The sequence below is a fragment of the Vanacampus margaritifer genome, chromosome 19 (genome assembly GCF_051991255.1).
Source record: "Vanacampus margaritifer isolate UIUO_Vmar chromosome 19, RoL_Vmar_1.0, whole genome shotgun sequence".
NCBI lineage: Eukaryota > Metazoa > Chordata > Actinopteri > Syngnathiformes > Syngnathidae > Vanacampus > Vanacampus margaritifer.
Genome location: NC_135450.1, coordinates 10,233,055 through 10,244,914, shown reverse-complemented (window position 1 = coordinate 10,244,914; position 11,860 = coordinate 10,233,055). Strand labels below are relative to the sequence as shown.

Here is an 11,860-nt window from a genome sequence, read left to right as displayed (position 1 = left end):
GCTACTCAGTTGAGATTACTCATTTATTGATCCCCAGAAAGGAAATTCATGTTCCACCACAGTAGCGGCTGGCGACGAATCGGCTGGCCTTCGACCCCAATGAGGATAAGCAATATAGAAATGGCCAGATGGACGTCTAAATCGCCACTTTAGTATTTTTCACAAGGTCGATTTCATGTTCACGAATCAATAAAAAAAAAAAAAAACAGGCAGCAAAAGACAAGTGCAGCATGTACAGTATTAATGCGGCTTGTCCTGAAATGAACACCGACTCGCTGTGATTTGAACGCGTCCTCGGTCAACCTTTCCGCTGCCTTGACGGATGTAGCCTCATTTTAGTTTATGAGGTGTGGGACCGCTGGGCGTTCTCTATCTGTTGTAATTATCTCCTCGTCAGGGGTTGGACAGGGGCTGCTCGGACCTTGCTCGCTCCCACCTCGCCGCCTCACGCGCACGTTACCGACACACGTCACCCCGCTGAGAAAATATTACCTAACGCATTCTGTGGAGATCTAGCCTAGCATCCGACGGGGTGGCGCAACCCAATTAGGCTAAATTAGATCTGATTTGGGATTATTTGTCAGATTTAATCAGATGTTATTCAATTGAATTCTGGACGGGGAAAGACCATCTGTTCAGTTGTGGAATAGTGACTCTAGCTGTCCAAAACATAAATGGATTTACTGTTGTCTGCCTGCCTAATAAATCGCCATTTTGACGGCTTTCCTGTGCTCATAAATTTACTGAGTGGTGCAGGGGTGTTCATCCAGGTGAAAATAAATGTACATACGAGTGTCACAAAACGAGCTTCACGATACGATGATTATCACAATATTTTGGGGAGGTTAGTGATATAAAAAAAAGCTTGCGATTCTGTTTAAAAACTCACTATTGTTAAAAAAAAAAAAAAAGTGTTTTTTTTGTACATAAGATGTTGAAAAATATTTGCTGGAATGACTGATTGATGGGAGTGATAACCACCGCAGTGGCTAAAACATTCCTAATTAAAATTAAGTTGCGCAAATAAACTAACCACCAGAGGGGGCTAGAACTACACAAATGGAATACAACCTCGCCTTTTGAACAGACATGCTGTTTTTAATATTTAATAAAATGTCGTTTACATTCCTAGTTGGAAAAACGTACAGTTGGTAGAGGATCAGAGGCTTTACAAAATCTAATTTCTACCCATTAAGGCCCATTGTTGAATAATGTACCTTGTCGGGCTTATTAATGTACTCAAACTAAACCGTTTGAGCTTCACCCCCGAAAACCCAATAATGTGCTTTCTGAGCACTTTCCTAACATTTTGTGCGAATCCATCCTATTGGCCAAGTTCTCTGACAGCAACTCGTTTTCTGGGTTGCTGTACTGGCAACCTGCCCGGTCTTGGTCGTTAATCAGCAGAGGAAGTGAGCATCTATGCTTTCGTTCCCCTCGACACGCCGCGTGCATCTGTGATCCCGCTCTCCTGGTAGGACGCCACAGATGGTAGAGCGCCGGGTTAGATGGACTCGGCCCATTTTTGTTCTTTTCCGTCGTCGGGTGCCATGATCGGGCCAAGCGTGCTGCGGGGAGCTGTGATGCAAAACAGGCAAGCGTGATGAAAAGCATACTTGAGGAATTTGTTTTTTAAATGGCTGGATTCTAAATGACGAGAAGAAAAAAACGTCAATGAGTTAACAGTCGGCGGATCAGGATCTCAAAAGACGAGCTTCATCTGCTCTTGGCATCAGTGTCTTGGCGAGAGCTTCTTGTAGCCGATGTTGGTGGTGGTGGGGTGGGGTGGGGGGGGGGGTGTTGTATTGCCCACATCCAGAGCAGACATCCCCCCCATTGGCCTCTCTCCACTCTCTGTCACATACGGCTGTTGGCTTAATCCGTCTCGGACCCGACTGACTGACCGACTGATATTCTGTATTTATAAGTAGCAATACAGATATTTAAAAAAAAAAAAAAGAAAAAAAAGTAGTTCTGATTTATACAGTTACTTCTCACCACTGATTATCTCACTCATCAACATTCACCCCCGCGAGCAAAATGATTATCAGCAAGCCCCGAAAAGCCTGCAAGAGTGTCTCCATTTTGAAATAAAGTCATAAAATAAAGATATACGCGGCTCAAGTCGAGTCAATAAATGTTCCAGGCCGTTAATCACGCTGCATTTCACAGCGAGAGGTGCTGTATTGCGTCAGGCCGGCAAGGGAAAAGGGCATTAACGAGGTTAGGCAGGCAGATCGTTATGGCTCTTCAAAGTGGAGTGCGGAAAGCCAATGTGTCAGGAGAACTTTTTTTTTTTTTACGATAAAAGTGGGGGAATGAAGACAAATGAGACTTGTTGGAGCGAGTTTATGACAAGTGTGTGATTGGTGGCTTCGGTTGGATGAGGCCAAAAGAGGGATAACCGTATAAAATATTACCGTCATATAACTACCAGACACGTTGAAGTTACTCTACACATCCACTCACCATCTTAATATTATATATAATGGGTATACATTTTTTTGGGGGGGGGGGGGTACAGTGGACCCCCACTTTTCACTGGTTATAGGGAATTCTAAAAATCCATTATAAATATATAGAATTTTATTTTTTATTTTTAAACACTGATTTAAAAAAAAAATAATTGAAATGGGGATAAACCGAAAATAAAAATCGGTGAATACGTGAATTCTTAGGCGCCAAGCCGTGAGTATAATTACGGTGGTCCACCGTATTTGTATTGACATATTAATCCAACAAAATATTTGTTGTTGTAGTTTGCAGTGGAACTATTCCTAACTTAATTTTTTTATTATATTTAATTTGTTTTATTTTGTTATATTTATTAATTTACTAATGCTATTTTTTAGTTAGGTTTCTCAATTATCTTTATTATGTTCACATTATTATTGTTATATTCAGGATCAAGGTGTACCTAATTATCTGTCCAGTGGTACCTTGAGATTAATTTGCAGTGGAAGGACAACATTAATTGGTGGCGCTAATGCACCATTAAGCTGGTTTGCCAACAGCCAATTAACCCCAAATAAGAACAAGGAGACATTCATTAGATTAGGCACATTTTTTGTTTTAGTTTTTGTACTGCACAGTGGTATGTTCCAATATTCTGTAAGCTTCATTTATTAATTTAAAAAAAAAAAAGTTTGTTGCAAGCTAAAAAAAGAAAAGAGAAAAAGATTAGACACATTCATGCTTTGTGCTATAATTTAATATTTTTTGTAGAGAGTATGCATTTTTTAGCATGTTTGAACGGATTATTGCATTTACAGTCATTTCAAATCGGATGTATATTTTGCGAAAATCTTAAATTCATATCTCAAGGCACCACTGTAGTATGGAATAATAAATAACGCTTTCCTCACATTAGCATTTTATAGCGCGTGACCTCCCCCCTCCACCACTACCAAGCGAAATGATGTTTCTGTGTCCTTGGCCAACTTTATTTGCCGTATTTTTGACTAATTGTTCTTCTTGTGTGGCAGGTCCGTGAGCAGCCATGACAAAGTCGTACGAGTTCAACTGGCAGAAGCTTGTGCCCGAGTTCATGCAGGAGGGCGCCGCCTTCGACAGGTTTGATGAGGTACAAAAAAAGTCTTTCTATAAATGGGACATCTAAAAGTCTAAACGAGACTGTGACCACTCCCACAGCGGCGCAGCGATAGATTTACGTCAGTCTTAAATTTTCTTTATGGCTGTGTTGTATAAAAACATGACTGGCCATTGGCCAATAAAAGATAGCAGAGGCTTGGCGATGTCAATATGCCTGACATCGTTTGCTGCTTCTTATTATCATCCTTCACTTCTAACTGCCTTCCCCCAGTCATTCATTACACACACTCACACACATACTGTAGCGGAGAGGAGGCGTGCTCAACAACCTCAGTGTTTTGTATGCGCTCATTAAGCAGCCATAAGGCGGCGACTGCTTGTTTGCAAGCTCTTTTTTTTTTTTTTATCAAATGTGTCATAACATAAAAAAAAGGTAGGCCTTATCATATAACACTCCATAGCGTGATTTATATGTGTTTGTTTGTTTTGGATAATGCGTCCTCACTCAATTGGAACGCTTAAGTAGGACATTTGCAGTAGAAAGGCAAAGTGTGTCACATGCACACAGACAGACGTATGTACTGTACTGTATACATTTACATTAGGGTCTCTCTTCCGTTCTCTTCAATGACATGGAAATGGCAAGGTGAATCTCCCTCACTCTTTTTTTTTTTTTTTTTTACACACGTGTACATATATTTGTATGTTGTATTATTTATATTATAACAGGGAAATTATACCCGTGCACCTTTTCACCGATTTACAGTAGTTTATTTTACCTTGCATAATTTGGGAGAATTAACGGTGATTTAATTTTATCATGCACAACTTTTGGAGGATTTATGGTAATCAAACTTAAACCTGCGTAACTTTCAGGGGATTTATGGGAGTTTTATTTTTACCTGCACCGCTTTTAGAGGATTTACGGTATTCTTACTTTCGACTGTTTAACTGTCGGAAGATTTACAGTAATTTTGTTTTTACATGTGCAACTTTTGGATGATGTAAAGTAGTCTTACTTTAACCTGTGCAAATTTTATTTAAGTTGTAAGGTAATTTTAGTTTTAGCTATGCAACTATTGGGTATCTTATGGTAGTCGTATTTTAGCCTGTTTAACTTTCAGAATATTTAAAGTAGTTTTAGTTTAACCCGTGCAACTATTGATAAGATATGTGCTAAGCAAATATTGAAGTCCCATGACAGGATGTCTATAAGCGTTGACCAAATATGGTAAAAACAATCTAGTCCGCCACCAGCTTTTGATCTCAATTACACGCAACGGAATTTGACAGCTAACCTAATAGTTAGCATTTTATTGTTCCAGAAAGTTTTCATACCGAGTCCAAGTCAAACACGGATTCATTCACTATCTGCATTTTTACGCGTGAATGTGAGTGAATAAACAGTCCTCGGCGGCTCGGAAACTCGAAAGCCTGCAGGCGATATTCCTGCATCGATTTTAAATGGCCTCCGCCAATTCCACCCCCACGCGCGCACACACACTCAAGCAAATTATGCTAAACAGCATGGATTTTTTTTGTGTCTTCCCCCACTAAAAACACAGAGCACAAGCGAAACCCTGCGGAGTAGCCGATGGTCTAGACAGTTACTGTTTGTTATTATGTGTGAGCTTGTCAGCAACATGACGTGTTGATATACTCGATGGCAGTGGGGGGTTGCGTTTCACACCCACCCACAAGTAGTGAAAAGACGCAATATAGAGACAGACGATATAAAAATAATATACAAGTAGTTTCACCCCTCCCACATTAAACATCCTTTTAAACACATTAAACATTTGAACAACCCCAAAAATATAAACATTAATATGTAGAAAATATGATACAGGTATGCAGGATTTCCCCTAGTGCTTTTCTTGTCACAGTTTTGTAGGAATTTCTCCAACAGACAAATACGTCCATTTAAAAAAAAAAAAAAAAAAAAAAAAAGCAATATACAGTAGCAGACGAACAGCAGTGAACTGCGAGGGGAACACTGTATTTGTTTAAAAAGAAAATTCACATTCGTATTCATATTGATTTTGGAGTCAGGTTACCTTCCCTCCGCTGATGAATGGACGGGCAGGAAGGCCAATTGTGTCCACAGTAATCAATCAAGCTAATAGTCAAAAGGCTTCCCCAGCCCTCACTCCTGCATCCAGTGCTTTTGTCCAAGACATGCTGTAAAAGACGTCCTTTCGGGACAAGAATGTGAAAGCTTTTAAGTTGTCACAAAGTGTGACAACTTGGCTTTTAGGGGTTTTCTCATGAAAGTCCCCCCCACTCCTTTTTTTTTTTATGACGTTAGAGCGACATTGGTGCAGGTTGTGCTTGAGATTAAAGTCGCTCGAGCTTTTAACGAGTATCACACAGTTCTGTTGGTCTTTTTTGGAGTGTTCATAAAATAAAGAAGCAGAATCCTGGTGTGATAAATGAAATTTAAGGTCGCTTAATTTTGACTGTGCAACTGCTAGTTTTTTTTTTTTTACAGTCGTTTTATTTTAAACTGCACAACTGCTGGAGTTTTTAGACGTGTTTTATTACAACCCGTGCAATTTCGGCGACTTTTACTTGTTATTGTAACCTGTGCATTTTGCATTCAGACTTCATTTTAATTGCACAACCTCTGGAGGGTTTACGGTAGTTTTATTTTTAAGCATATACTTAAAAAGACAAAAATCACCCAAGGCTCTTTTGGAAGTATTTTGTGCATTTTTTTTTTTTTTATTCTTTAAAAAAATATAAAAAAATTTTTTAGAGGATATACAGTAGTTTAATTTTGGTCTCAGCAGCTTTTGGAGGACTTACGGTAATTGTATTTAAACCAGCATAACTTTTGGACAATACGTTTTTTTTTATTACCTGTGTGATTTAACCTGCACTTTTGGTGTTTTACGTTTGACTTATTTTAACCTGCTCAACATTTGAGGGAATTACGGTAGTTTTATTTCACACTGCACAACATCTGAGGATTTCTGCATTTTTTGTGACTTATTTTATTTAGTTTTTTTAATATAAAAACGTTACACTAACCTAAACACTAATTGACAAATTTTGCCACTCTTTAGGACCCGTACATCTTTGAGCCGAATTGTCAGGTGAAGGTGGATGAGTATGGCTTCTTCATCACCTGGAAAAGTGAAGGAAAGGTACGATTACAAAATCAAGCGAGCGTTATCTTAAAACCCACAAAAAAAGTTCTCCAACGCCTCTTATGCGGTCTTGATAAGAGTGTTACGTTGCTGGAGTTGTCATCTGTATTGGGGTTAATGGGACCCTCAGTCGCGTCGCTCCTGTCAGATGAATATGTAAGCACCACGTCTGCTTCCCGTCTCTCTAATTGTCATTACCCATCCTCTCCACTTCCTCATCTCCACTGCAGGAGGGCCAGGTGCTGGAGTGCTCCCTCATCAACAGCATCCGTGTTGGCGCCGTCCCCAGGGTGAGAAAAAGCACACGCCGCAAAAGCTGAACACGGATGTCGTTCTTTTATGGCTGGAGCTGCTCTTTTGCTTTTGATGCGGCGGGTTAAGGAGTTTGCACGTCTAGGTCAAAAAGCAGACGGCGAGAACCTCTCATAGGAGTCATTATGCCTCAATAGACATCCATTTGTGATATTCCGTCAATTTGTCATGTTGGAAAGAAGCTTTCATCGTATGAAGGAAGATAGAAGTGCAACTGTAGGATACATACGTAGATAGATGGATGGATACTGTAGCTAGCTAGGAAGATGCTAGGATGATGGACGGATGGTTGGATGGATGGATGGATGCTGTCGCTAGCTACATGGATGCTGTATCTTAGCTAGATTGGCGCTGTAGCTAGCTAGCTAGATCACTAGCCAGCTAGATCGCTAACCATCTAGATCGCTAGCCAGCTACATTTATAGCCGGATGGATGGATGGTTGGATGGATGGATGGACGGACGGATGGATGCTGTCGCTAGCTACATGGATGCTGTAGCTTAGCTAGATTGGCACTGTAGCTGGATAGCTAGATCACTAGCCAGCTAGATTGCTAGCCATCTAGATCGCTAGCCAGTTACATTTTTAGCCGGATGGATGGATGGATGCTCTCGCTAGCTACATAGATGCTGTAGCTAGAATGGCGCTGTAGCTAACTAGCTAGATCACTAGCCAGCTACATTATTATTATTATTATAACATTATGTGCTGTATGGTGGCAGTGGAGTCAACTCATCTCACTTCACTCCCATTTAAAGTTTACTGTCAAACTTAAACATCAAACAAAGAGAATTTGTTGCGTATTTAAAACAACCACACAACCTTTCAAGTCTGCTATCTTAATGCTAACCCGTAATGGAAAATGTCATACGTTGGCTAATCAATAGCATTTATGTGGCGATGTAATGCTTTAAGAAATGGATTTGTACAGATAAATTCAATATTATAGCGCGCTATGTAAATTACATTTCCATTCATCTGAATGGGGAAAGATGATTTAAGGAATGTTTTTGAGTTACAAGCATGATCACAGGACATGAATTGTACATGTGTACTGTATATTTGCAATTAAAACCCACCAACAACTTATTAGAAACTCATACCTTTTTGTAATACAGTGTGTGTGTGTGTGTATGTGTATATGTGTGTGACAGACAGCCTCCGTAATGTCAAATCAAGATGCACGCCATCAAGTCGCCCGCTAGCAGCCTGCTGGGCGACACAGGTGCGAGGTGGCTTACGTGGCCATTAGCAGCTCGCTCCGCACTGTTGACAGGTAGCAGACGTGCACTTGTTTGATCCTCCAGTGTGTGCGTGCGTACGTGTGTGGGCACGTGTCAAGATGATGTGGCCAGATAGCGGCTCCACTGTTTTGTTGTGTTGCTGCTATTGTGCTGTGCGAGGCGCGCGCGCACACACACACACACACACGCAGACGCAGACGCAGACAGAGTGGCGATGAGAGGGCTTCTCCTGCGAGGCTAACATTGTTACTTACACAAGCACACATAATGCAATGAGCCACGCGGGAGACGAATGCCACTTACTGTGCACATCTGCTGGCCTCGCTCTGCCTGTTGCTTTGTTGCCAGCCCCAACACTCACATCGAAAGATTTTCAAGTAAATTTCACATCTTTTACTTTTACTGAAGTATTATTATTTTTTTGTACACGTGTACTTTTTTTTGTACAGACTTCTAAAGTACTAGAAATGTTCGATACCACTTTTTTTGAAGTCTTGAGTAGTCACCGATACCGATACCAAGCACCAACACCACGCCACCAATTTCCCCCCCAAAAATTGACAGATAATTTTAAAGAATATATATCCCAATACAGCAATTCTCCTTAAAATTGCATGACATTAATGGCAATTTTCTATTCTAATTTCTAGTTCATGATCATAAAATGGCCGCAAGAGGTACAGTATCGGCCACCATTGCGAGTAGCGATTACTTGAAGTAAGGTTTGATACGATACCTGGTATCAGTACTCGCCCATCTGTTTTATATACTGTACATACAATGAGTACTTTTGTGTTGTTTGTTTGGTAATTATGATGTTGTATTTTGAAATGTTCTTTTAATGGCTGTTGCCTTATTTCAAATCACTGTTTACCATAAGAATGACCTGGTCTATGTAATATATTTAGTAATTGTAAAATAGTTTAAATAACATTTTAGCATTGTTAACTTGTAAATAGAACAACGGTAAGTTAGACAGTATTGTACTGTTATTTATTGTAATATTAAAATAAAAATGTTTGCTGCTGTCCGTCCATCCATTTGTTTGATGTTGTAATTGTTATTTATTAATTTAGATTATTTATTTATTTTTAATAACTTTTTTTTTAAAATAATTTTTATTTAAATATTTTTTTTAACTTCTTAAACCATTATCGCATTGCATGGTATATATTTTTTTATGTTATGAATATATCCAAACACACTTTTTGTCTTTGCCATGAGTACCTCGACGTGTCTCAAAAACCACCACATGACAGCATAAAAACATTTTTGTGATATTTGAGAAGTTTTTAGAATTTTTTTTTGTTTCAATTGCCAGTTTGCTATTATACAATTAGCATTTTGAGCATTTCTGAGGGTAGTGGAAAATGTAATGTAATGGCAATGGAAACACAGCTATTGCTACTCCTGTGGTGGTATCACAAAAACAATGCAAAAAAAAAAAAAGCCCAAGAAAAGTCACACTTGTTACCATCTTACATACAAAATGGTCTTTCTGTCCACGCCAGGACCCGAAGATCCTGTCGTCGTTCGAGGCCATGGGCAAGACAGAGTCGGACCTTGAAGGTTGCATTATCTGCATCTGCAGCGGCGCCGACCTGGTCAACCTCAACTTCATGTTCATGGTGGCGGAGAGCCCAGACACGGCCAGGGTAAGGGAAATAACCACAAAATGTTCCCCGGCACCTTCCCTGGAGCACGCGGGCCAAAATTCCTCTGCCGACTCCGTGGATGGATCCTCGTGACTTTCGTGATCCGCTCACTTGTCGCGGTCCTGTGTAACAACAGCGGGACAGCATTTGTGTGTGTAACTGACCCAAAATAGCTGCATTAGCGCATGTTTGTCGTGATGACAGACTGTGTCTTTCAATGTAGCCCACTCAGGCGGGCTTTTATTAGCTGTTAGCCAAAGCTCATAGGCACTTACTTAGCAGACTTATAGCTCACCGCTCATGCAAAGTGACAAATCCACTGGATTGAGGGTGTTTGTGTTACACTTAGCATCAAAGACGATGGCTTTTAATACTCCAATTTTCCACAAATTGACAATAAACAATCCAGGATTCATAACATAAATAAAGAACTAAAATAATGATATGATAATAATTGAGTTGACTTGCATATTAGAAAAAAACTTTTTTTTAGGAGCGTTATAGCTTTGAAGGCCTATAAAGAAATCAGGAAAGCTGACTTTGTGTCACAGAAAACGGCATTCAAAGAACGTGCATGGTATGTTGCTTGCCGCTATTCAATGTTCAGCTCGGAATAAATAAATAAAAAAGATTTATAAAAGCCAGGCTACCTAACTTACAAACGTATTAGGCAAGACAGTGTATGATAGGCTGCTTGCTGCTATTTGTTGTTCAACTCGGAATGAAAACAATATTTTTTGCATCACAGCTATGCAAATTATAGATAAAAGTTTGCCTCATAAATAAGCTTTTATTTTATTTTTATTAAGAAAGTGCTGCTTGTTGCTAGTCGTTCAACTCCGAGTATGAAAAAAACAAACTTTGGGGCATCACAACTATGCAAAACGTAGATAAAAGTCAGGCTAACTAGCTTAATGTCAGCTAAATAAGCGTGTTTGGGGGGTTTTCAGTCAAGAAAGTACATGATTTGTTGCTTTAAACGACAGAATGTAAATAGATAAAAGTCAGGCAATCTCACTTTAAAAAGCTGAATTTAGCTTCTTTATTCAAGACAGTCCACGATATATCTCACTTAACTCAAAATTGGCGCCACAACTATGGGAAGAATTGATTTAATTTTTAAAGAAGAGATTATTAAAAATTAAATTAGGGGCATCAGGCGATTTAAATTTGTAATTAGTTAACTCGCAATTAATCCCACATTTTATATCTGTTCTAATACAATAAAAACAATTCCTAGCTTTTTATACTCTTGTTAACAAAAGTGGGAAAAAACTAATAGAAATAGTTCAAATGAATTTTTGACGTCTATAGCCGTCAATGGCAGTGAATGAGTTTAATATAGGAATTGATTTCGAAGAAGTGTCCAAAATGCGTAGGATATAAACGAGCTAAAACAAGGCTTTAACTACGACAATTCATGTTAATTCCTTTGTCGTGTACGGGAACCACACTGAGGCATTAGAACCTGTGTGAGTCAACAAAACCATACAGTGTCATTTGAACGGAATACAGTCGTAATGATGAAAAATACATCGAGAAAAGTCACAAAAGTCATAACAAGTGCCTGGAGTTGAAACGCTCAATTTTAGTGGCTGTATTTGGAAAGCATTAAAAGAAGCCGTTTGTGGTCTTATCAAGGATGTTTACGCTCTGTGGTATTTGCCGCCGGTGACCCACGATATTTATTCATCAACACACACACACACGCACGCAAGCTCCCCAAGACACCATCAGCACCTTCCAGCATGCACACGGCCCGCAGTAGCAGACCTGAGGACGTGATAGAGTTATTTACATCAACACTCACACGCACACCACAAACAGACACACCCTGTGGCCTGTGTCATCTTGCTTAACTGCTTTATCTTGATGTCAGTCGTGCCGAGCCGCAAACACCGATATCGATTCAAAGTCTTGACACCGAGCTTTCATACATCTCCAC

General features: G+C 39.6%; 1 protein-coding gene across 3 annotated transcripts in view; it reads left to right on the top strand.

Moving 5' to 3' along the window:
* The window catches only part of plcb4b (phospholipase C, beta 4b), a 49,876-nt gene that overhangs the window by 18,633 nt on the left and 19,383 nt on the right, over nucleotides 1-11,860 (top strand). For all 3 annotated transcript variants that reach the window (XM_077551838.1, XM_077551835.1, XM_077551836.1), the window contains 4 exons: nucleotides 3,486-3,583; nucleotides 6,621-6,701; nucleotides 6,935-6,994; nucleotides 9,772-9,915. In XM_077551838.1, coding sequence (XP_077407964.1) covers nucleotides 3,500-3,583; nucleotides 6,621-6,701; nucleotides 6,935-6,994; nucleotides 9,772-9,915 — 369 coding nt within the window. In that variant the 5' untranslated portion in view covers nucleotides 3,486-3,499. The remainder of the gene's footprint in view (nucleotides 1-3,485; nucleotides 3,584-6,620; nucleotides 6,702-6,934; nucleotides 6,995-9,771; nucleotides 9,916-11,860) is intronic.